This window comes from Oreochromis aureus, linkage group 17 (assembly GCF_013358895.1).
Source record: "Oreochromis aureus strain Israel breed Guangdong linkage group 17, ZZ_aureus, whole genome shotgun sequence".
NCBI lineage: Eukaryota > Metazoa > Chordata > Actinopteri > Cichliformes > Cichlidae > Oreochromis > Oreochromis aureus.
The window spans coordinates 8,993,825-9,020,002 of NC_052958.1; the positions used below are offsets into that span (position 1 = coordinate 8,993,825).

General features: G+C 39.8%; 1 protein-coding gene across 2 annotated transcripts in view; it reads left to right on the top strand.

Annotated features, from left to right (window-relative positions):
- Positions 1 to 22,301, top strand: part of atxn7l1 (ataxin 7-like 1) — a 33,337-nt gene extending 11,036 nt beyond the window's left edge. Inside the window, exons 3-12 of one of the 2 annotated variants that reach the window (XM_039601102.1) lie at positions 4,866 to 4,974; positions 5,488 to 5,686; positions 5,795 to 6,222; positions 8,711 to 8,793; positions 10,600 to 10,862; positions 11,498 to 11,708; positions 15,384 to 15,505; positions 16,047 to 16,568; positions 16,771 to 17,023; positions 18,150 to 22,301. In XM_039601102.1, the coding sequence (XP_039457036.1) occupies positions 4,959 to 4,974; positions 5,488 to 5,686; positions 5,795 to 6,222; positions 8,711 to 8,793; positions 10,600 to 10,862; positions 11,498 to 11,708; positions 15,384 to 15,505; positions 16,047 to 16,568; positions 16,771 to 17,023; positions 18,150 to 18,167 (2,115 nt within the window). In that variant the 5' untranslated portion in view covers positions 4,866 to 4,958 and the 3' untranslated portion in view covers positions 18,168 to 22,301. The remainder of the gene's footprint in view (positions 1 to 4,865; positions 4,975 to 5,487; positions 5,687 to 5,794; positions 6,223 to 8,710; positions 8,794 to 10,599; positions 10,863 to 11,497; positions 11,709 to 15,383; positions 15,506 to 16,046; positions 16,569 to 16,770; positions 17,024 to 18,149) is intronic. The other variant, XM_039601101.1, reaches the window with a different exon arrangement.
- The last annotated feature ends 3,877 nt before the right edge of the window (positions 22,302 to 26,178 follow it).

A 26,178-nucleotide genomic window follows, 5' to 3' on the forward strand; every position in this document is an offset into this window, starting at 1 on the left:
GTGGGATATCAGCTAAATCCCTTACTCTGGCAGTGTTAGCAGCATGTTCGCTCCAGTGAGTTTGTAAAGACAAAAATGTGCAAGTAAACAATATTTAATGCTTGTGAGTGAATCTTAAAGCTTTTTATAACCAGATCACGATGTTCATATGAACCCTTCCCAATGAAAAAAGTATGATTTCATAACTTTAGTCTTATAATCTTATAAATGTTATCTCTACAGTGTCTGTGGGCAATATTTTGGCAACGACGCTTGATTATCTTTGATCGCGTGCCGATAAAAGTGCACGTGGACAGCAAAAAAGAAACACATGGATGGGAAAATAATGGCGTTATCTGATTGTTTATCTGCATTCATAGTTTGGCTCTAAACAATAACCTGCACGTGGAACAGGAAGTAAGTCTGGGCTAGATTATTTGTTGTCTCTGGTATGCCCTTCCAGTAATGCCACTATCAGTAGCTGATTGATGCCTATATTATGGTAATTATAGTTGTATAGTGTTTCAAACAGCATGTAATTTTCACCTCTGAGTCTTAAAAACCATTCGAAACTACAGAATGCAAGAGTCACAACTACTTGTTGTAACGAATGAGCTGTGCTTTTGAAGCCACGTCGCTAAATAAATCAGGTCTCCACAGTATGTTCAGATATTTCTTTCAATTCTCATTTCCTACTGTTTCCTCTCTTCACTCTTCTGAGCGTCTGTATTCTAACCTTGCTCCTGCTTGTGCCCTGCTGTGTGTGCTTGTGTGTGTCTGAGTGAGTTGAGTGCATGATTTAAAGGTTCACGTTGTTTCTGTTGGTTGCTTTACTCGCTTTCCAACTTTTCTCTGTAGTGGTGAATTAATTGAGCAGCAGGTCACAACGCAGATCACAACCATTTCGTTTCATTTCCACCTTAAACAGGTGTATTGGCTGCTTCTGTGTTTGACGTCGTTGTTGTTAAAACGCGTGTTCCTGGGCTGTGGCGCACATGTTATTTGGCTGATGGTGGAAAGTTTTGCCCTTAACCACAGAATTTCTGTTGAGTTTCGTTCACGCCACAGTTGTGGTATTGTTATTGTGGCTTGGCTGTATGTGAGCCATTAGCTGAGGTATGGACCAATTAAAATGCCAACCGAGAGTGTACATCTGAGGAAGTGTCTTCACATATTTTTTTTGTCTGCACTTTAGAGAAGAGAAGGACATGACTTTGATATATTTTTAACTTTATCTCAGATGCTAACAGAGACTTTTCTCAACAGTCAAGAGTTTTTATAAATACATATCTATAGATACAGAAAGTAATACCCCCCCTAATAGCTGAAGGGCCCATTAGTGAGCTACTGACTTTGCTCTTAATGCAAGAGAGAAGTCAATCCCAATTTTTTTTATATTTACAGAATAAAAAATGTACATGAGTGTCTAACTGGCTGCAGTGCTTAGTGTAGCAGTTAAGGTACTTTAGCTGCTTGGCTACAATAAGAAGTAGAAGTTTAAAGTATAAAATAAACTTAAAAAATATCCACTGAGACAAGTGCAACATTATGATAGCTAACTTAAATCATTCTTTGAAAACCAGCAGTGCAATTTAAGCTTTGGAACTGCAGAAAATCATGCCCCATTTTTCTCTTCCTGTTAAACACAGAGGATGTGGCTGTCTCATTTGTAAAAGCTTCTGTTTGTAATGTCAGAAGTCAATGTGAGAAGGGGCTTGGTGTCTCCGTCCAGGAGGCAGATAAACTGCAGGACTGATTTAAATTTTTAATCTAGAGGTAAAACTTGGCACATGTTAAATATACAAAAACACTTGTTTGCCCATCTTCGAAGACAGACACCTGATCGTGTGCTGACAAAATGTTCAGCTGTGGCATGTTCAACAGAATATTTGTTCCACAGTGATATTTTTTTTTTCCTCCCAGGTTAGGCTTCTGTCTATTTTCGTTGTTGTCGTTGTTGTTTGGTTGTTTTTTCAGACTCTGTTTAGGGTTAAGATCAGCATCGACAATAAGAAATCTTACCATCACTTGCTGTGACAATCCGTCTTTCTCACTGCTCTTTTCTTGTGTATTACTATGACAACCCATAACTGTGAGCTGCTGTTACCACTCTCTGATGCAATATAACTGTGTATCCATCATGCTTACTACTTGTGATTGTGATATGTTTGAAACCATGCAAGTTCTGCCTCGGGTAGATGGTTTCTGGTAGATGAAATATTTTAAAAATATCCTTTAAAAAAAAAAAAGAAGAAAGTGTTTCTTCAGTATGTCAGTCTGTCCGTATTCCTGGGAACTTCTTCAGTAGTGGTATTTTTGGAAACATGCTCTGTATACATCCATAATGCCTTTTTTAAATTCACTGTTTATCCCAAACAACTTGCTCTTTTTAAAATTCCAAGTCCAATGCCTTTGACTCCAACACACTCTGAGAATCTTCATCTGTATTTCAGATTTTTCTCATGCCATTCCTCTCTCTACTTCTATTCCCTGCTCCTCTGTCAGTGTAAACAAACCCAGCTGAGCTCTGAGAACTTGTGCTTCCTCATCATCAGCTGGCTCCTCCCACAGGATGAGTCAAGAGCCTATCAGCAGCCGTTGGGGCTCTCTGCATTGCCATAACAACCAGCAGGCTGAGAGTGTAGTAGGGAGGGTGCCCTTGTGGTTGAGTGGCTTAGTGACCTTGCCTGGGCACTCGCCCATGTATTGTACGGTAAATTAGTGTGGTTAACTCCCAAACGACTCCTTACTCCCTGGATGAGTTCTGATATATAAGATATAAAATATATATCTGAAGCTGTTCTGGGGGGGAAAAGTTGATCATTATGTCACATACAGCTATAAAAGATTTTAAAAGTCTTGCAACTTTTTAAGAATTATTTTTTAAGTTCTATATCAGGTTATTTTGTTGTCTTATCATAAGCTATTTGTATAATAAAGCAAATAAAGTATAGTATACACATCATATAAACCAGATGAGTCACAGAGTATTGGGGGTGTCTGGCTTGGCTGAATAATCACAAGAAATCTGATATCATATTTCTTCAGATTTATGTTGGTTTTTGTTTTGGTTTTTTTTACCTTTTTCATTCCTGGGAAAATGATAAAATGCCTAAATCGGAGAATAACCCTGAATTACATGCAAGTTTTCCCCATCTATTTCTGCAGCGCAGCTTCATCGAACCGTACAGTGGAGTTAACTACTTAATATGGCAAACTGTAAAATAATGAGAGATTTAATGTGCAAAGTTTGCACTGTTGTAACTTAGGGCTGCCACGATTAGTTGACTAGTCACGATTACGTCGACGAATCGTCGACGACTAATTTAATAGTCGACACGTCGTTTGAAGCTTTGTAAGATCCCAAAGACGCAGGAATAAGTAGTAGGATTTAAGAGTGTAATAACGGACTGAAACAGAAGATGGCAGCACTGCATGTACAAGGATGCCAGCTGCCGTTAAACCCCGAAGAAGAAGAAGCTGTGTCCCAGAATTCATAGCGCGGCCCTGCTCAGTTTTCAACAATGGCGGCAGCTGGTTAGTTTTAATATCACTCTTATTATTCTTTCTGGGTCACAAAATAAACGTTTAACATATTTTCAGGCGAGAATGTAGCTGTGTAAACCTAAAATATCTGCTCAGTTTATCAAGACATATTTTCAAAAGCGCGCCGACGTTTTCGGAGACGTCTGTTACCCACCAGCTCGATAGCTAGCCGGGGTTGAAGGCTCACTAGAGCCGGTGAGAACCCCGGCAAATCGTTTTCAAACCCACCGCCGTCTTTCGCTACTCAGGTTAAACATGATATATAAGTCACTTAGATAACTTAAAAATGATATTGTTTGGCTTTTTTTAGTATTTTATTTGTTCCTGAGTAAATCGGTTTGGCTGAGATTAAAGTTATAGTTTTTACACAGCTGAATAAACATCAAGCAGACAACTGATTATCAGAAGTGTGAGATGCTCGAGAATATACTCCGGTGTCCTGTTATATTTTAGATAGCAAGGAGCAGACGGCTGAGTTTATTAAACTCCACCGAAACAATCTGCAAATGTCATTAAAATTTAATAAACTATCATCTTGTCTTTATTTTTGGTTAGCACATACCTTAAACACTTAAAGCTGTAAGCTAATGATAGTTATATCATAAGAGCAGATGCATGCTGGTGAAATAAGCTGTACGTTTTACGTCCAATGGATGCATGATCTGATTAGTCGAATAATCCCAAAAATAATCGGTGACTAGTCGACTATCAAAATAATTGTTTGTTGCAGCCCTATTGTAACTGCATACCTGTGAATGTGTCTCTGGACTTTGATCCTACTACTCTGAAGACAGCTGCCTCTGTGGATGTCTGCCTCCACTGGCTTATTTACACACCTGCCACACGCACACACACACCCACGCATGCAAATTATGCTCTCACAAAGTAATCATAATATATTTCGTGGATGCCTGACTTTTGAAAACTTTATATTTGCCTCCACATCCGTGCCTCTGCACAGTAGTCTGTTTGCAAATGCGTATGAACAGGTGTAGTTTCAGCTGTTTAACAATGCTAGTGTTCATTTAATGATAAGCAGAAGGTAATGAGTCAAGTCACAGTAAAGCCCGCCAGTGATAGGATCTCAAACTATTGTCATCCCAAAATTAACATCAGCTTTTCTCCAGCTTATCTGTGAGCCAAGTCTTGCAGATGTTGGTTAGGTTTAGTTAGCTCACTTGTAGAAGTGACGTGCCTTAAGGGAAACAGAAAAAGAGGATGACATTCCACCTAATTTGTATACTCTATTAGCTATCCAAAGCACCGTTTTACTGTTTCTGTCTTTTCCCCGCCTCGTTTCTCAGTGCTCACGATGTATTCAATCCTCTGTTTTCATTCAGGTAGCTGGGGTATAGTTTCCCTGTGAGACAGACACAGAGACAGTCCTGGACCACACACCCCCACTCCCCCACCCACCCTGATCCCACAAAGACATGCATAGCAAAAACCGTAAGTGTAAGCTCCTCTCCTCTCCGCCGTGTTTACTCCCTGCTGCTTTGTGATTTACTCCCGTCTATGTTTCCTTCTGTGTTCTCAGCATCTTACTTTTTTCCAACTTGTGTATTCTGATCAAATCTGGGTCAAAAATATTGCAATTGTTGGCTATTGTGGTGGTGGGGGGTGATCACGAAAAGGACACTTCAGATGGTGTTAGGCATACTGCTAATTAGTGAAAAGCATCCTTGGTTGATTTGAAATTTCTTTTTGTGGAGAAGTTCAGCCACAGATTTGCTCTCCCCTGTGTTACAACATAGCCATCTGGCAACTAAGCAGGGTAGAGTTGGTTTAAAAAGACTAATTGAAGGCAAATCAGATCCAAAGTTACCACTAGCAGTGCATGCTCTTTTTGGTCTGTCTTGATTGTCATAATGTGTTTATGATTATTTTTATTATTCATATTTTTGTCATGCATGAATAAGAGCTTTTTTTCCCTTTCTCTCTTTTGGGCTTGATCTGTTTTAGAGAAGCAGCACAGCTCCCCAGTCCCCTCCAGGAGTCCTTTTTTGGCCATGAAGCCCAAAGCATCCCCAGTGCCCCCTGCTGTGGCTCCCAGTCCTGGGGAGACACTGGCGTTCAGGATACCTAAAGATTACCCTCACTCCCGTTTCAGCAAGGCCCCACTTGCTGTGTACCCGCCCAAGGGAGCGCGGAACAAGACCTGGTGGGTACACAATATGATAACATTGTTACTTAGTCCGATAAAATCCCACATTTTATTCATTAATTGCAAAAAAACGTTGCCTGCAACTCTCTTCCCACTATTCTCCAGTGTGTCGCTGCCAGTCGTAAGCCTGGAGAAGATGCCCTGCCTCAGCCGAGGCGATTCAGCGGCACACGTGCGCCTCACCTCTTCCTCTTCCTCCCCTTCCTCGCATAAGCCTTCATCCCTCACTACCCAGGCCTCCCAGCGATCAAGCGAAAAGCTCACAAATGGTCGCGGCAGCAGCGGCCCATCCACGCCGCGATCCATCACGCCTCCATCCTCTCTAGATAAGCGGCCCAGTCCAGCTCGCTCCCCGCTGGACAGAAGGGCAGCGTCAACGCCGTCTCCCTCCCCACTGGATCGGAAATCCTCCCTGTCACCCTCGCCTTCTCACCGAGCTGTTGCTCTCCCAGCTTTGCCATCAGTGTCGCCGTTGGAGAAGAAGCAACAGAATGGGACTAAGACTCCCTCCAGGAGTCACAAAAGACTTTCAGGTCAGTACTTTCTTTCTTTCTTTTTTTTTTTTTTTTTTTAGGAAGGGGGGGATCCAGCAGAAGTCTTACCGCATGTGTGTATCACTGTGACATATTGAGTCATTTTCCTTCCTGCCTTTTTTATGGTTGATTTAGGATTTCAGTCCATCAGCCTGCAGCTCAGGAAACTGATTCTTGACGCTTCAGACGATTGACATTCCTGTGCTGCAAGAGTTACATAATTCAGCCTTTGCTCATTTAATTCCTTCTACTGAGCTTTACATTAGAATTCCTACATTACCGCACGCGTGCACCCAGATAAGCTCGTGCACTTTTCCTCAGTGTTCTTTTGACAGCTTCCAGCCTGAGTGTTTAGCGGCACACAGGTCAGCAGCGGGTGAAACTGTGAGCTTCAGAATTGGTCAAACACCTCCCTACATTTAATGGATTTCTCTCTCCTTTTTTTCCCTCCCCTTTCTTGTTATTCACTGCTTGCCTGCCTATCTCAGCTTTCTTACTAATTCTCAATCCCAAACTTTTTTCCTTTCATATTCACATTTAGGCACAAGTTAACTGAATATATCATTCTGTATAAGAAGGTGTGAAAACACATGTGGCAATAAAGTTAAAAAGATTTCCTATTGATATTTCAGGGTTTGTGTTTTTTTGTGTCGCATCTCTCTATGCTGCTTTTCCTTCTCTTCCTCTTTTCATTTCACTAATCTTTCTCTCAGTTTGCACCGAGTGCCTCTATGCTCTGAGCCTCTGATTTACACCCTCTAATTCACGAGCTCCCACTGCCAAAAAGCTGCTTGTCTTCTTGAGAGATTTTCCCCACCTCCTGTGTGTCTACATTTTTTTTTTTTTTTTTTTTTTTTTTTTCCCTTCCATCCTCTCACTCTACACTGCCTGCCTCTCGACCTCCTTGTTTCCTCCTCTCTCGCTTTCACAAGCTCATGCTCTATCCTAATTTTTCTTTCGCAGGCTCCTGGCTGCATCTTTTTCTCTCTGCACGTCACTCGTCTTGTTTCTTGCTCTTCTTGACCTTCTGCTTTTGGTGTTGTTTGGGTTGTCTTGCTCGGGCTCTGTTCACAGCAATCGTCTTCCTTTCTCTCTCGCTCTCTCTCTCTCTCTCACTTCCTTTTATCAAGTTTGTGAGAACTGAGGGAGCGCGCATGTGAGTTTGTTTATGTCTGAGTGCGTGTTTGTTGCTCTGGCTATATCCACTGGAGCTGCTGTCTCATACTGCAAACACAGAACGATTACAGGGATTATAGGAAAGGCCAGCACGAGATTACAGCCCTGTGATAGTAACACTGTTCAAGATAACCTGCTGACTGGAGGCTGCTGTTTATTTGCAAGTCTGTGTGGAGGAAGAAAGGTCTGTCAGTCTGCAAATGTAGGCAGAGTAGAGAACTAACTGCTTTTTCTTTCTTTTTTTTCCTTTCTAAATGTCAAACCCAACTTAAATAGTTAGGTTTGACATTTTCAAGTTTACAAATGATAGAACACTAATTGAAAGGCTGATTTAAATTTATTTATTCCAAAAATAAAATTCTGTTTTGCAGTTTAAGACTCACACACTTAACGGCTTAAGTTTTGCAGACTCCTCAACTAAGCACAACTGTGTAATTGATGCCATTAACAAGTAAAATCATTTGTCGGGTACCCTTTTTTGTCGTGTCTCCAATGTTGTCACCCCAGGCACACTGCTTTTTGTTTTTGAAGGGCTGCCAGTCAGAGAAAGTTGACTTCAAAGGTGATGAGCCAAATCAGCTATTTTGGCTGTAATAATAAGAATAAAACCAGAGAGAAAATTAGTATAATTAACATCAAGTGAGTAAACAACAAAGACAGAGACTTAAAAAAATGTTAAAACTCAAGCCAGAAGAAACTGCTGTTATGATAGGGAGTTGAGTCCTCATCATAACTGGCAGACCCTCACAAACTACATATATGTATTTCATCCATTCTTACTAGTTATTTCATCATATACATTTTAGCATTATTCCTACAACACACATCAGAGACTCGGGTTAGAAATTGACCTTAACTTTTAGGGGTGGAGATCATTATCAAGTGCAAATTTTCCCCTCTGGATACGATTCGTTAAGGCTGGAGAGAGTGTGCTCGGCTGTCAGTCACTAGTGACTCTTGTCAGGCTTGACAGTATGTTGTGTCAAGAATAATTTGTCACAGTATGAAGAGTCTTTCTTTGTTTTTTTTCTTTGTTTGATACTGGAAGGACTGCTAATAATGTCACACAGACTGGTACTATTAGAGTAGCCTCAGACCACAACTGAATGATCAAATGAATATAGCAACATGCGAACAGACAAATGTGAGCGAGGACGCTAGCGAACTGCTGTCTCAGAAGAGGAAAATTGATTTCCTCGTGGTGTTGCAGCACTCCCACTCCCATCAAATGTGATTTGGTACTCGAAGGAAGGAAGGAAGAAATTACCAGATGACTCCAGTGTGTGTTTCTGTGTTGTGTTTGTTTTTGCAGGGAGAGTGTTTGATCCCAACAAGCACTGCGGAGTGCAGGACCCCGAGACTAAACGACCCTGCACACGGTCTCTCACCTGCAAGGTAACGCAAATAAACGCATGAATGCAGGGTTACCCACACTCTCAACCTCTGCGTGTTTTCTGTGGAGATAATAGTTGCATCTGACCCTCCTGCTCTCTGTCTGAGGCTGTCTGACCACAAGAGCAGCTCTTTTTTTTTTTTTTTTTTTTTTATAATTTATGAGAGTAATAGCGTTAAAGGGCATATTGACGTCGCTACTGAAAGACGCCGACCACAGCTATGATCATATCTAGCTCTCTGGCTGCCTCTCTTGTGTGTACACCCTTTCTCAGTTAATGCTGGGTAGCATTGCTCAGGCATTACAGGGCCTACACTTCCCCTGATGAGGTAATTATAGATGTTGGATGAGGCTAAAACATCTTAAGAAGTAATACTCTCTTTTACTGCCCTATAATTACCTCTGCTGAGCTTTACTAATCACTGCAAACTGGTTAAGTAATTAAAGATGTATCAGGCTAATGTGTTGCCATTTTTTCATGTGGGAGTGGTTTGTCAAAGTAATCTTGTTCAGATCTACTATCTCCAGCATCACTAGACACATAGCATTCTGTCTTGATAAACTAGAGGGCACATGCCAAACTATCCACAAAACAAACCAAAAAAAACCCCAAACATATTTACAACATGTAAAATTTAATATCGATCGGTTTTGTGCTGTTTGTGAAGCATCCGAGGCTGTAAGAATTTGTGAATGTGTCCAGTATGGGCTGATGAGTCACTGGAGCTCATTTCAGATCAATGATGGTGATATTGCCAGTGTTACAAAAAATGTTTTTAAATTGGATTTTAATGTTGTCACACTCAGGCAATTGGCAAATGAACTCTCACACAATGTGAGAATGTAATCAAACTGTTTATCAGAGGGACATTGGCTTTTAACCAGCCAGCTCAATGTCAGCTATCCGGAGGCAGGAAGGTCACATGTCTAATCTGGAATAATCTAATCAGGAATAAATAGGCATGTTTATGGACATTTTCTGATGTTAGAGTCCTGATTTCAGGTCAGGAGATGAAGTTTCGGGTGACAAGGAAGAGGATGAGGTGGAGATGGGGGAGGAAAGTGCAGTGGTGGTGAATCTTTAAATTAAAATTAAGTTACATTTGACACTTTTCAGTGTTTTATTTTATTTTATTTTTTAAAGAAAGTTCAGATTTCCCTTTTCTTTCTGAATTCAGCATTACTTCAAACTGTAGAAAACCCTAATACATCACCATAATTTCTACTAGATGACCAAACACTGGCATCTTGTTCAGTTTTTAAAAGTTTCATTTTCTTTCAAATGTGTTTTCTAACTATCCTGACTATTGAAATGTGATACATAAATCTTCCAGACCTTGTGGTTAAAGATGCACAGACCTTCACTGATCCCTTTGAATAAGTGCAGGAAGCAGTTTTCTTTCCAAACGCCACCCTGGCAGTCTAAAGCAACCTCCCTGACTCGTTTGGTAAATATCTATTGGAAAACCAAATGTTTGATGGCTGGTTACCTTCCAAAGTTCCTGGAAAGGTATATAGGCACAGGTAATATTTACCCGTGTTTGTGTGGTGTGACGTAGACACATACAGTGTGAGGTTATGGAAACTATCATGAAACCAAAAAGTCATGTCTTGAGCCTCTCTCAATGCCGCATTCAAGCCCAGTGAAGTGTGTTTGTGGTACAGTCAGTTCTTCACAGATCAATATTTTCATTTACAAAGTCTCTCTGGAAATAACCCAGTATTTCTAAACGGTCAGAGGAACAAAAGAATAAAATAATTGGTTTTTCTTTTGTTGTGTTTTTTTTTTTTTTTTTTTTTTGCTGCAGACTCACTCTTTAACCCACCGGCGGGCTGTCCCTGGCCGAAGGAAACATTTTGACATCCTCCTGGCTGAACACAAGGGGCGGGCGAAGGAGAAGGATGGAGTGAAAGAAAAGGAGAAGGACAAGGACGGAGCGCAGGGAGGGAAGGAAGGCTCCAGCCAGAGTATCACATCTAAAGAGAGCTCGTCTCCCAGCAAGTCTCACTGCCCCAATGGACGACCTCTCTCCACGCTGAAGCTGCGGCTGGCAAATGCACACATACCAAGGTACAAAGGATGTGAAAAGTATTAAATATGCATAAGCTTTAGGAATCTAATCAGCTTTAAAAATGAGGAGTGTTTTTCAGGAGCATTGTATAATATAATGCCTACTTTCTATGGTTTTCTATGTACTTCTGCCATTTTTATGTTGTTAAACTTTGGCCACTGAAGTTAAACTGCTCTTTTAGAGAAAGGGAATGCTTTCTAAACAGAAATAATGGCTTATTTATTTTAGTCTTCAGTATGTTTACTTGTCATTTTGAGAAGATTGTGTTCACTTACATACTTGAGCATTTTTTCTTCAGACAGATGCACCCTTTTCCACCAGGGGATGCTATAGACACAGTTTGCTAGAAGGGCGCAACAGTAGCAGAAAAATCACCCTATGTCAAATTGTTGTGAGAAACATATATCCTGTTTCTATTTAAAGCACAAAACCCTTCTTTAAAAATGAACTTATTGGGTGTTTTCCTTCTTTCTTTGTTTACACTCTTCATCTTCTGCATTCACATTTAAATTTCCCTGTCACGGCTCCTGTTCTGTCTCTTTTCTTTAATTTTCGTTTTTCTATCCCATATGTTTCCACTTCTTTAATCCTTAACCCACTTTGTCTCATTACTTTATTCACCCCTTTGTCTCAGGGTTCCAGGAGGCTCCTCCACTTCCACCTCAGGTCCTCTGCTCACAGCAGCATCTCCTGTCCAGGCCCCTAACCCAGAACCAGCTCCCCACAGCTGGGTGACCGCTGCTGGAGAGAGCAGTCGACTTTCCAGCGATGAGGGCGATGCAGATCCAGAGGATGCTGACAGACCTGCTATTCACTACTCCAGTCATCACCCGCAGCCTTTAGGGGTAAAATAGAAGGACCAGTAATGCTACACTACCATGCATTTTCTTATTCCATAACCTCAGGGCATTCAGTAACCCATTCACAAAAGTTTTAGTCATCCTATCTCCTGTCTTATCCCTGCAGGGTCTGCTTTTATATGTCATTTAGTGAAAATATTTTTGTTGCAGTTCAGCCTCAGGTGTAGCTTGATAGTATGTGTTAAAGGAAAAGTTGGCTATTTTGGAAAAGAGATTCTGTTCTATGTTAAATGGTTGATCTCACACTCTTATCCAGTATGTGTTATCCTTAGAGCTAGAGCAATGAGCCAGCGTAAAGCAGGGGTCTCAAACTCGCGGCCCACGTCACCCCTATGTGCGGCCCGTATATTGACGTGAAGAAATCTAATGCTATTTGGCCCTTGAAGTTTGGGGTATTTGTTTGTTGTTGAGTGCAATGTTAAAATAGGTTCTTTAAAAAGCAAAACATTATTTAATATGAAGGCAATATGAGCAGACAGTACAAACATGTTAAGCGAATGGCTGTGTTGGTTCAGTGAGAGTTATTTGTAAAGAAAACAATTTTGAGTTTTTTCTTGTTATACAATATTTGAAATTTTAAGGAAAAAACACTACATTTTTGGAAATATTTGTGGGTGTTTTCTCCAATTAGATGACAGGGCCAGCAGTGGCCCACAACTCATTTAAGTTTGAGACTCCTGGCGTAAAGATTAGAAATGAGATTGAGGTCTTTAAAATAAAGTGTGTTGCCATTTTTTGCACCACAGTTTTTGTACAGGCTCCACATGCAGGTTGTGTATAGGCTCACTGGTAGGGAGTATTAACTTGCTGAAGTTATGCTGACATTGGAAGTTTGCCAGGCATGTCCTCTTGTTCCTTTTAAAATGGCAGGTACTAAGTGCCCGTAATATTATTAAAATATATGGAAAGCTGATGCAGACATGTTTGCATTTTTACTCCTGAATTCTGCATTTAACTAAATTTAAAGAAATGCTTGATATTTATACTTCTTCAAGTCAGAGCTCTCACGTCATAGTCAGTTTCAACCTGAACGGTTAGATTAATGGGAGGTTCTAAAAGTCATCATACTCGATAACATTTGTACACTGTACTGTATATTTCCTGTTAAAAGTTCCAGTTATATTTTTTTATTTTATCTGAAATTCTAAAATATTTTAACATTGCTTACAGGGAGTGCAGAATTATTAGGCAAGTTGTATTTTTGAGGAATAATTTTATTATTGAACAACAACCATGTTCTCAGTGAACCCAAAAAACTCATTAATATCAAAGCTGAATGTTTTTGGAAGTAGTTTTAGTTTGTTTTAGTTTTAGCTATTTTAGGGGATATCTGTGTGTGCAGGTGACTATTACTGTGCATAATTATTAGGCAACTTAACAAAAAACAAATATATACCCATTTCAATGATTTATTTTTACCAGTGAAACCAATATAACATCTCCACATTCACAAATGTACATTTCTGACATTCAAAAACAAAACAAAAACAAATCAGCGACCAATATAGCCACCTTTCTTTGCAAGGACACTCAAAAGCCTGCCATCCATGGATTCTGTCAGTGTTTTGATCTGTTCACCATCAACATTGCGTGCAGCAGCAACCACAGCCTCCCAGACACTGTTCAGAGAGGTGTACTGTCTGTGAAGGTTCTCAGTCATCCAGGTCATCGTAGTCAAAGGAATTTGCAAAGAAAAGCGTCTGGACTTCTTTAAGTTGCTTGAAGACGTTTCACCTCTCATCTGAGAAGCTTCTTCAGTTCTAAGGTCAAATGGCCGAGAGTCCCAGATTTAAACCCAGTGGGAGTATCCCCCCAAAGAGGGACAAAGGACCCCCTGTTGATCCTCTAATCACATGAGCCAAGGTGTGAAAGCGGGTGTGGGACCTAATCAGCCAGGGTTTCGGGTGAGCTCATTGTGAAACCTGACCCCACCTTGTCATGTGAATTCTTGAGGTCAGATGGCCCAGGATGTGAGTGGGCGTTAAGGCGTCTGGGGAGGGAACTCAAAACTGGAGGTTAACTGTTGTACTGTTTTCCCTCCTTGTAAATCTCACATTTGATGATGGACCACAGGTTCTCAATGGGGTTCAGATCAGGTGAACAAGGAGGCCATGTCATTAGTTTTTCTTCTTTTATACCCTTTCTTGCCAGCCACGCTGTGGAGTACTTGGACGCGTGTGATGGAGCATTGTCCTGCATGAAAATCATGTTTTTCTTGAAGGATGCAGACTTCTTCCTGTATCACTGCTTGAAGAAGGTGTCTTCCAGAAACTGGCAGTAGGACTGGGAGTTGAGCTTGACTCCATCCTCAACCCGAAAAGGCCCCACAAGCTCATCTTTGATGATACCAGCCCAAACCAGTACTCCACCTCCACCTTGCTGGCGTCTGAGTCGGACTGGAGCTCTCTGCCCTTTACCAATCCAGCCACGGGCCCATCCATCTGGCCCATCAAGACTCACTCTCATTTCATCAGTCCATAAAACCTTAGAAAAATCAGTCTTGAGATATTTCTTGGCCCAGTCTTGACGTTTCAGCTTGTGTGTCTTGTTCAGTGGTGGTCGTCTTTCAGCCTTTCTTACCTTGGCCATGTCTCTGAGTATTGCACACCTTGTGCTTTTGGGCACTCCAGTGATGTTGCAGCTCTGAAATATGGCCAAACTGGTGGCAAGTGGCATCTTGGCAGCTGCACGCTTGACTTTTCTCAGTTCATGGGCAGTTATTTTGCGCCTTGGTTTTTCCACACGCTTCTTGCGACCCTGTTGACTATTTTGAATGAAATGCTTGATTGTTCAATGATCACGCTTCAGAAGCTTTGCAATTTTAAGACTGCTGCATCCCTCTGCAAGATATCTCACTATTTTTGACTTTTCTGAGCCTGTCAAGTCCTTCTTTTGACCCATTTTGCCAAAGGAAAGGAAGTTGCCTAATAATTATGCACACCTGATATAGGGTGTTGATGTCATTAGACCACACCCCTTCTCATTACAGAGATGCACGTCACCTAATATGCTTAATTGGTAGTAGGCTTTCGAGCCTATACAGCTTGGAGTAAGACAACATGCATGAAGAGGATGATGTGGACAAAATACTCATTTGCCTAATAATTCTGCACTCCCTGTAGAGTTTGTCTCTTTTCCCTTCGACATCTGTTCTTCTTCATCTATGGCATTTTTTACACATGTACTGCAGTCTAGTTCATGTTTAGAAGTTTCCCAACCTACGTAGACATGAAAACACAAATATCTGATGTAATTGTATCTAAAATTACATTATTTTTAACCTGACACCTACTTTTTAGTCTTTATGATACCCGATGGACAGAATTCATGCCCTTTGCCCTGCCTCGTATACGTTGTATCCAGTTAGCACCTTCGCCTAAACCAAAAGAATTATTTCCAGGATTGAGAACATCTGAACCAATCTGAACCAGGCTGCCCCCTGCTCTGCACAGTGTCCCAACCTAATTCCCCTGATGTTGTCCAGAGCTGATGTGTGAAAACAGCTTATCTCTTTGGTTCCATCATTTGATGCCTCTTTTACTGCTTTTTACTCCTCCACTCTTCCTTTTTCTTTTCAGAATTGTTTGCCTTGCCTCTCTTTATCATTCTTTTACTTTCATAACATTCTCACCTGAGCTGTCTTCTTTCTCCCCCTTACAGTTTTGCGTATTCAGCAGCAGGCTGATGGGACGAGGCCACTATGTGTTTGACAGGCGATGGGACAGGATGAGGCTGGCACTCCAAAACATGGTGGAGAAACACCTCAACGCCCAGATGTGGAGGCGAGTGTATTCTTTAATTATTCTGCTACCATATTTTGCTTAAAGGTTAATAGATTTGGGTGAGAAATGGTAAAGATGAGCAAAATGTAATGTTTTAATGGAAAGATGTGAGAGAAAGGGATGAACTCCTCAGCTGTGGGAAGCAGAAATTCTGTTTAATGTTTTAGACGGAAGGGTTTTTTGTTTTGTTTTTTAAACATTAGTAGGTGAAAAAAAATCAAACATGAAGCCTGCAAGTTTTTAATCAAAGATCAAAACTAGCAACAATAGAGGAAAAAAAGAACAGGTTTGCATGCAGTTAATGATTGCACAATTCACAATAGATAAATAATTTCTGAGTTTTAATCGTGTGAAGAGAAGTAAGAATAGCCGAGGAGGCTGATGAAATGAGGGGAAGACACTAAACTGAGCTCAGAAAACCATTGTTCAGTAAAGTACTGCACATTGATTGTTACTTAAGGTTTCCTACAACCTATTCTGGCAGTAAAACAACTTTATTGGTACATTTCTCTTTTGAAAGATTCTCTTCTTCATGTTTCAGGAAGGTGCCTCTGGCTGCTGAGAGCCTCCTCTCCCCATCTGGTACATCCTCCATACCTTCACATCAAGCCCCTTCTCCCACCTCTCGTCTGCTCAACTCCCTCCCCAACTCCCTCTCATACACCGCCACGTTTCCTCAGTCTGCATCCACAGCTGGGGTATTTAACATCCGAGATTCCCCGCAACCCCACACCCAAGTCTTCGCACAGGGCAAAGCCCGTAACGGCACGCATAAAGCGAGTCGTCCATCCAAAGACGTGGAGGAACCCGTAGCGGGAACTAAGAAGAGAAAAAAAACTTCCTACTCTTCCTCCTCATTTTCCTCTTCTTCCTTTTTTCCCACTGTGGATAATTACAAGAGGAACAACAGGGGCTTTAATTCACAGTTACAAAGCTCGGGAGGGACAGCTGCCTCCCCAGCCAAGAAAAAGGGACTTGGTCATGGGGATAGCGAACTTTGGGCAAGCTCAGAGGACTGGCTATCTAAAGCTGATGGCCCTCAAAGCCACATATCACAAAACAGGTGAGTCCCCAGTAAAATTTAAAAAAAAAAAAAAAGTTTCATGAAGAGGCCACAATTTTGAAAACTTGTAAAAACTGTACTTTTGATATTTAACTTTAGAAGTAAATGTTTTATTTCCCAAAAATATTTGATTATACCTACATGTTATGCCATTAAATTCTCTTTTAGAGGATAACAAGTAACTTCTTTTGCTTCTCTCCAGTCGTGAACTTGGCAGCACCAGTATACCCTATTCACCTAACAGGGAATCAACCTCAGCTGCCCACCAGCCAATGGCTCCTCCCACAGGACCCTTAGCTTATGGGGGAGGAGCAGAAGGGAGGAAGAGGCGAAGTCCCAGCTCCTACAGAGGGAAGGGCAACAAGCTGAGCAGACTGGGTGGGTTAGATAGCCTCTTTGGGAATGGAAGCGATAGTGGGGGGATACTAGCTTCAGGGCCTGAATCCCCAAGACAGGTAAGCAGTCATCTACTACCTGGAATATATTTTAGTGTGCTCAGTTCTGAATTCTCAAGCTAGTCTGATAGTCGGCTAAGAGCTGGTTTGTAGGAGACCTTCAGCATTTATTAGAAGACTCTCCAGTCATTGACCCATGATAGACAGTGAAGACATACTTCACCATTCAGTGGTGAATAGATGAGCAGGTGAAGTTTGCGCAGTTGTTGTGTGACCACTTAAAATTAGGTGGTCCTAGACATAGTGAGAGATATAAGATACAGAGATGACAGCTGAGCAAATTAAGTCCGGACCACCTTGTTTTTGAATGACAGAAGATGCAGTTTTGTGTAAAAGCACAAAAGAAGAGGTGTCAGGCCTAAAAACTCTCTACAACATCTGAGCAGTATCTGAGAGTCATGTCCTTAAGAAACAGGAAAAAGAAACAGCAAAGATCTGACACAGGGCTGAGAGATGCTTTTGGCTCTTCAGTTGATCCACCTCTTGTTCACTGAAGCCTCATCTGAAATGGTCTCAGTGGAAGGGTTGCCTTGTTAGAATTATACAAACTCTACAAACTCATTTTTTTGTCTTATATACAGCATTATGAATTCAAGTGTTTTGGACATATTTCAATTCATTGCTGTACCTCTTTCCCATTTTCCTAAAATAAAGTAATAAGAATAATGATTAAAAAAGGTACGAGGGGTGGTTCAATACTCTGTATGCATGGTCAAAACTTTATTTATTCTAATTATTTTCAGAAATTGGGAGACCCACCAGTTTAAGTGATGTCTCTGTGAATCTGAGCGCCACACCTATGTTTCTCACTTTTTGATGCATTAGACTTGGATTTTGGTTCATTGTCCTCAGAGGATGATCCTAGACTTTTAGCACTGTCACTGCCTCTACTAAAACATAAACTGTTGCAGATTTTGATTAATGAGCAAAAGTTGCAAGCTAATAAGTGATTTTTAAATATATGCTTATTATAAAATTGGTATCATCATTAGCTCTAAGAATGAATGACTGTGTTGTGCAAATAAATTAATAAATTACAAATTAAACTTCCATCTGCTGTGAAACTGCTGCTGCTTTACAGGCAAGAAATTAAAATCACTAGACACGTGTGCGTTTTTCTCCACAGGCCAAGTTGCATCACTGACAGAAACCTGTTTCATGGACAGAATGTTGGGCAGCTGTTCAGGCCACCACCGTTTGTGACCTTTGACCTCACCACTCTTCCAGTTACAGCACCAATCAGACTGCTTCATCATGTCACATCTGTTTTATCCAAAAACAGTTCAGTTCACCTGCTGTGACAGCGGGACTCTGAAGTCTTTGCCCACAGTTGGCTGGCAGTGGCTTCCACCACTCATCCCTCAGTACGGATCATTTTGATGGAAAGCTGCTCCGCGTCGCTGTGGTTGTGGTCTTTACAGAACAGGATTTCAAAACCTATTATCCTCCTGATAAGGGAATTTTAAGGCACTGTTAATGATACCACCACTGTTGACTTTTGCAGGGGGATAACCAGAGTTTATTTTCAGAAATCTGAGTGGAAAGACAACTGTGATTTCTTTGGGGGAATTTGATGTTTAAAGGACCTACTGACACGACTACTGTAGGACTCAGACTTCAGCTATGCCACCTCAGTGGCTCCACAACCCTTTTTTTTGTGTTTCTCTGTTTTTTGTTTTTTTTATTTTCCTTTTGCTTTAAAAAGAGATGAGCTGGGTTTTATCCAGCATTTACCTTTTCTTTAACCTCTTTCTTTCTGTACCAAACAACTTTGTCCATTTCTCTATTTACTGTCCCCCTGTCCCCCAATGCTCCCTGTTCATCCCAGCATGCCTGTGTTCAAAGTGCACTTACTGCCCTCAGTTCACCTTCCTTCCTTGTTCGCTGATTCCAGAGCCATCTCCAGCAGTGCCACACAAGAACCTGTTCAGACAAGGGAAGAAGACATCTGTGTTACCAACAACGCCACATCAATGCATTGTATTTCAATATAGGAAGAAGTCAGATTTAACTTAAGAATGTTTTTGTTTTTGTATTTTTTCCCTTCGTCCTGGCTTAAACATTGCAAGAAACTCCCGGACTTGCATCCAAAAATGGAATTATTGTTATTAATATTAAGGTGTTGGATGGCGCTTATTTTGTATAATAATTTATCATTCTTTTGTTTTTGTTTGTTTTTTTTATCTAACTGACCTTTGAGGTTTGAGACTTTTTTTCAGCAAAAAAAAAAAAAAAAGATTTCTATGGCATTTTGAAGAAATGTTGAAAGTATTATTATAGTTCATATTGTTAAAAATGTGTACATATCTGTTCTTATTTTTGTATTTATTCATAATTGTCCCCTTTTCCTAATTATGAGGTAGGAGAGTGGGTATTTTTTAGCTTTCCTGTCTTAGTCTGTGTTTATTAATGATAATGAGCTCGGCCTGGTTTCTCAAAACTTTCAATAATTTGATCATTAGTTAATAATCACACAAACCAATTTGAGCCATGGCTGCTGTCTATGTTTACTGTCATCAATAGAAAACAATACATGCTTTTTCTGTTCTTTTTAAATTTCTAATATTAGTTTTAAATAATTATTGTAGTCTGACAGAAATCTTGATTTCTGAAACTTTAGAACCATATCCCATATGTTGTTTCTCATACTACAATTATGTGTATACACTTTAGATGCAGTACTGTGCAAGCATTTAAGTGAAGTAGTGTGGTTCTACTGTGTTCTCGTTTAGATCCTCCTTTGTCCTGTCAAGAGATAACAGGCCAGGAGGTCACAAGTATTTCTTCCTACTATTGCAAGACAAAAGGCTGGTTAGGTTTTGTTTTGTGAAACCAGGCCCTTATTTGTATTTTCATATAAAGGGGCACCACTTTCCCGATTTCCTGTGGTTCCACCCTTTTTCATAATTCTTCCAGTGTTCAAAACTATAGCTATATTTTTAAACTATCTTTATCTTCCAAGGCTGGTCGGCCTCATCTCAGTGCGATTACGCTTGGTTTGTTGTGTTATGTCGAGTCAGAACTGGGTCAAAATGTATCCGCTTGCTTCACAGCTGCCCAACTCAAGCTAGGTACCATTTCTTCTCCGGTAGCTCGGTAGTCATTCCTTTGAGCCTTCAGTGTCTTTTATTAGATGCAGCATCAGGTGTAAAAAGAAAAAAAAAAGCAGTGCTGATTTAAAAAGACGACACTTACATTTTCAAGGGAAACTATATGCTTTTGTTTTCTATAGCACTGTGTGCCACAGGTTAAATGTTTAAAGTGTTACAGAATTTAACTGAGGATATCAAAAAAGTCGATCAGAAAATGTGAAGAGATTTTTCTTATTTCAAAGGGGATCTCCTATGCTTGCTTCCACTAATAATTCAAAATAATTCAGGTTTTCCTTATACTGACTTTTAGCTCCTCCCTTTGAGGCAGTTTTCATTTGATTGGTGGCCCTTCCCAACCGCATAAATAGAAAAAAAAAAACTGTCTAAAAAGGGATTATATCGGTCTAAGGCTCAAGCTTTTGGCTTACAAAGATTACTTGTTAAAACTAGACTTTGACAGCTAATGAAGAAAGGCATAACAGGTCCCTTTTGAAGTGCAGCAGATGTCGTAATCGGTCAAAAAACAAATGGCATAAACCTTTAAAATGTCAGAGAAGTAGCCCCCTCTTTCATTCATTGCTGCTGCCGATAGAGCTAACATAACTGAAAGCATTTAAATTTGCTGTTTAGCAGTGTGACTCTCAGAAATGCACTCACCTGGTACTTGCCAACTGCTTCAGTGGAAACTAACTCTTTTTGGACTCATTGGTTGTTTTGTTTAAGCACTAATGATGAATGAATTGTACATAATCATTTGTATTTGTGTTAAGTTTTTCCAAGTACTCAGTGCTTCCTATGACTGTCCATCAGCGCGTGAGATTGTCTACCAGTTTAGATCAGTTTAGTAGAACCTGCATGGTAGTCTTTGTTTCGCTGTAGATACACATGGTTTAACTGGGTACTCGCTGTGTACAGTTAAATGGCTAACATCGCTTTTATGACAAGATAAACAAATCTTTTAATTTTTCTTCAGTTTTCTTTGCTGTGCTCACACGTTTAAGTCAACAGACGTTTAATAACAGATCAACGCATACACTACTAAAGCGATGGTTGATACTTCTTTTTTTTTTTTTTGTTATTTACTGGTTACAGATCTTGGTATCATTGGATAGATTTCAGTTTTCTCACCCAGTACCTTCTCACATGTATCTACTGATCAAAGATCAAGTGTTTGTTGGGGAAAAGAAGCCAACCTGGGTTACTGTTTGAAGAAATAGAAATGGGAAGTTACGGTCTGTTGCAGCTAAAATGAAGACAAGGCTCATGGTTGCTGATTTCAGAGCAGTTGTATATTGTCTTTGCTGTTAAAGTTTTTTTTTTTTAAAACCCTCCCTGTTTCTTTTCCTTTTTTTTTTTTTTCCCTGTTTTGCACTTTGTCATTTTGCCCAGATCTTTAATTACCTTCTATTTATATAAATATTTTAGATATTAAAAAAATCTTTATATTTGTGATAGTGTTTCTGGCAACTCCAATAAAAGAAGATGAAGAGTATATTGTTGGTCAGTTGGCCCCCTAAACCAGCACACTGTTGTTATTATCCGATCCAAACTGTGGTGAATGTTGAATGTCTGAAAAAATGCCTTGTTAAGATTTTGGGGGTTTTATTCACTCTTACTGCAATTGGTTTAGAAAATGGATTCTCCACCAATACAACTTAACACATGCTGTAAAAAATGAAAAAAAAAAAAAAAAAAAAGGTCTTGTATCCAAGCTTTTATTAAATGATTGAAAGTGGATTTGTGTTGTTTGTAAATCAAAGGTGCAGCTTTTGCATTGTAAAGAAAGTCCCACAGCTCTTTATTACAGCTCTGTTTTTTACCTTCTGAAAGTATCTCTCGCTATCATTGACATCTGACATATTTTTGAATTGCTGGAGACGAGCAAACGCCTCTTATGTGGTTGTCGGTATTTCACAAGCTTTTTATACTTTGTGCAACATTTTGGTACATTTTAATGCTTTTATCTTACCAGGTCAATCTGTAACTGTACAGCATAACTATTCTTTCTGTCTTGCAATATTTAACTTTTTAAATATGTAGCAGCAGTAATGGCAATTATAGGAATGAGCTTACCACTTTAGTCCATCTGAACAGTTTTACATTCAAAGATCTGTCCCACTGAGTGAGGTGATCTCCCAATCTTGTTGTCTTTGTGTTGCCTTTTCATAAAATTTCATGACAAATTATCAGATAAGTTTTCTTTACTGTTTTTCAGAGGACAGATTCTAATAACTTATGGATATACTTACGGCCTATGGTTTGGTTTATCCACTTCTTTTACTTTCCAATTAGCCTAGGCAAGTATAAGAACCCGCTCCAAAAAAGTTGACTAACTAAAAGAGAAGTAATGCAAGTGATTGCCTTACTGTTTTCAAAAGTTAAATACTTTATTACATGCTGTAAAGTTGTGAAAAACAAACTAGACCCTCTTTCAGGTCCAAAGTTTCACATATCAGGATATAACAAAAAAAATCATCTGTTACATTAAACCATTTTAGAATCTGTTAAATACAACCACAGATGACATCTTTCACTTTTCACAGTTATTTTACATTAACTGAGAGCTTGAACTTTCAGCCTTTCTGTTGTAGGTTTTCTGCTGTGCTTGGATTCATTGTCATGTAGCATGATTGAGATTCAGCCAAGCTTTACCTGACAGATGACCTCCAATTTCACTCTAGAATAATTTGGTGTACAGTGGAGTTCATGGTTGGCTTAATGACTGCAAAGAATCCCAGTCATGTGGCTGCAAAATAGGCCCAAATCATCTCCCTTACACCACCATGCTTCACAGTCGGTATGAGGTGTTTGTGCTGATATGCTTTGTTTTTCTACAAATGTTGTGTTATTCATTACGGCCAAACATCTGCACTTTGATCTTGTCTGTCCAAATGACATTGTTCCAGAAGTCTATTCTTTCAGAAGTCACTGCCGTGTTCTTTTTAGAGACAAGAGGCTTTCTCCTGGCAGCACTTCCAAACAAGCCAAACCTGTACAGCCTTTTTCTAATTGTACCGGCATTAACTTTAACCTTTAACATGGTAACTGAGCCTTGGAGAGTCTCAGGTGTAGCTCTTGAGTTTTTTGCACTGACCTTGGGGGGGATTTGTTTGGATGTCTACTCATGGGAAGATTGGCAACTGTCTTGAATGTCTTGCATTTGTGAATAATCTTTCTCACTGTAGAATGATGGACCTAATATTTGGAAATGGCCTTCCAACTCTTTCCAGACTGTTGGGTAGCATTGTGTTAACATACACCTGAATGATTCAGGTTCATTTGATTACAGCTCCTGGCTGTTTCTTACCTTCTTTATTCCTATGAAAGGAGTGAAGGTGTACTTAGTTCTTCAACCACTATTTCCTAATTTATGAAATATATAGACAGTGTAATATGTCATGTTTTCTACGTCACCTGAGGTTATATTTACCTAATTTTGAGACCTGATAAGGACCTGATTATTTTTATTATGCCCTGATAGGTAAATTATTTCTCATATGACTGTATTTACTATTTGATTGTAATTTATCAGCTTATGAAATCAACTTAAATATTAGTTATTTTATTAAGTGTCTTGTTTAATTTGCGATACACTACCACAAAAGTAGTAAATGATGTAACTATGCCTTCTCAAGTACCGCGGTTAATGAAGTCAGTCATATTTTAATGCAGTCATTACTAATGAGCATGGCCTTGCATTATGTTAAAAGATGACTCATTCGTGATAAACATCAGAAAGACTGCTTGAAACTGATTTTAGAGATCTTCCGTCTTTACAGAGCAAAGCAGCACTCTGCATACGCCTGAGCGTGGTAGTCAGTAACCCAGCTAGCCCATGGCTAATGGTGTTACAGCTATAGCTCCTGTAGTTCCTAAAGCATAACCTATGAAACTAAACTGTAAACACAGAACAACACAGAATGATGCTAGCATAATTTTAAACTAACTTTAACAATTTTCTACAGCAAACCTGAACCATCGCCAACACCTCACTCTGCTCACTACAGGCCGAGTACTACTGGATAAGCGCAGACTAACATCAAAGAAATAAGCGGTCTGAAAATGTATGTTTAAATAGAGCTTATTTAACCTATAACATATTTCAAGTTTATCAAAAGCAATCAGTTCCATAAAGTAAGTATAAGATTGGAAAAGAAAACCACACACATGTGTAGTGCTGTGCCTACAACACAAAAAGCCTCACAAAGGTACTACCGTGTTTTCCGACATTTTTTACCCTATCACCTGTTATTACATAAGTCCAGTTGAATTGCCTGACCATCCAACCTCTATCACAGCTTTCCATTTCTACAAAGGACTGTAACAGCAGCCACATTAACAGTTCTGTGTATTTTAATTAGATCCTCTTGGACTAACAGAAAAGGGCTCTTCTGAACAAAACACAATGTCGACTGTGACTCAGAAGCTTCTTCTCCAGACCACCAGGGTTTACTTTCCAGGTCAAGGTCTAACCCTAAGGATTGATGACACAAAACGCTACGGAACAGTCACCTCTGCTGGCAAGCGAATGGAATCCACAGACAAATTTTGTGGACAGCACAACCAAAGCATAACAAAAGATCACGCTATGCTTGTTGCGAGAGCAAAGCAAATTCTTTATTTGAGCATTTATCAACATCTTTGAGTCTCATGTTAAATCCCACAGGGCCTCTCAGTGACTGACCTTTGATCTCAAAAACCATGATCAGCTGATGTTTTGTTCAGATCAGATAGAAGCCCACGATGGAACACTAAGTCAGATTGTTCTGCTGTGTCATTTCAGTGCCCTTCTCTCCATAGCACTGATTCTGTTATTATTGTTTACAGTCAGAACAGGCAACCGAGACTCCATCTCTGCTCCAGACTGTCATTCAGTATCCTTACTCAGCCAGAGAAAGGACATTACAGGCAGTAATTAGCCATTTGCCCCTCCTCTGAGCAGTCTCTGTCCTCTGTTCTTTATGGACAGGAGTCCAAAAATGTTACGATACTTACACACTGACTGCCTTATTCACATTCTAGCAGCACATATCACATGTTCGTCATTTACGGGCTTTGCCAAGTGGGGTGAATTTAGAGATTCACTTATTATGTCAGTGATAATGTGGTGTCCAGTTAATATTTCTACAGTGTTAGTAGATTTTTAGATCAAAGAAAGAGTGGAAAACATTAAAACAGAGGTTATTTTTTTATCTTTTACACATTAAATGTTATTCACGTGAAATATATCTGGAAGCACTGTGATCAGTTATTGCACATTAAACTATAAATGCTTAGTAATTTAATTTATATAAACTTCTTTGATGCGAGTAATGACCCTTCTTGAGTCCTTGCAGATGCTTGTAAAGAACAGCTGATATTTTTTCCCCCAAGACTGAGTCAGATGTGACTGTATAACCATCAAGTTTGATGATTGGAAACTGAACAAACAAACAAATCCCCACAGAAAAGCAGGACATTTGAAGTTCCCCAATTTAATTTTAAGAATTTATGTAGCTTTTATGTAAACTTATGGGAAGATGTTAAAATACCCTACCATAGCAAAGTGAAGAAGAGCATGTCAACAACTGATCACATGGCTAGATGGCCACGATACCGTAATGAGACAGCATGCTGTACAAAAAAGAAGGGTGTGTCCAAGGGGGTGAACTAAGTTTAGGCTAACACAATTGATCATATATCAAACAAGGCTGGTGCTTCAGAAATTACCTTTACACAGACTAGCGTTTTATTAGCTCATAAATTCAGTTTTTATTTCATAAATCAGTGACTGTGTTTTTCTTTCTTTGAAAAGTTCTATAGTAGCACTTTAAAACCTATATTACATTCTAAAAATACGATTTTTATAAACACTGTGTACCACAGACAGGGCGAAGCTAATCAGAAATGTAGTCCACTTACCTTGAATGGAGTGGTTGTATGTGACTGTTTTATCTCCAGCAAATATTAGCTTGATCAGGCTCGGGTGTTTACTGTTGAAACGTTTGAGGTCAACACAGCTTTGAGGTATTGGGATCATTCTTTTAAATTTTGCTGGGAATCTTGCTGATTTTACTTTCCAAA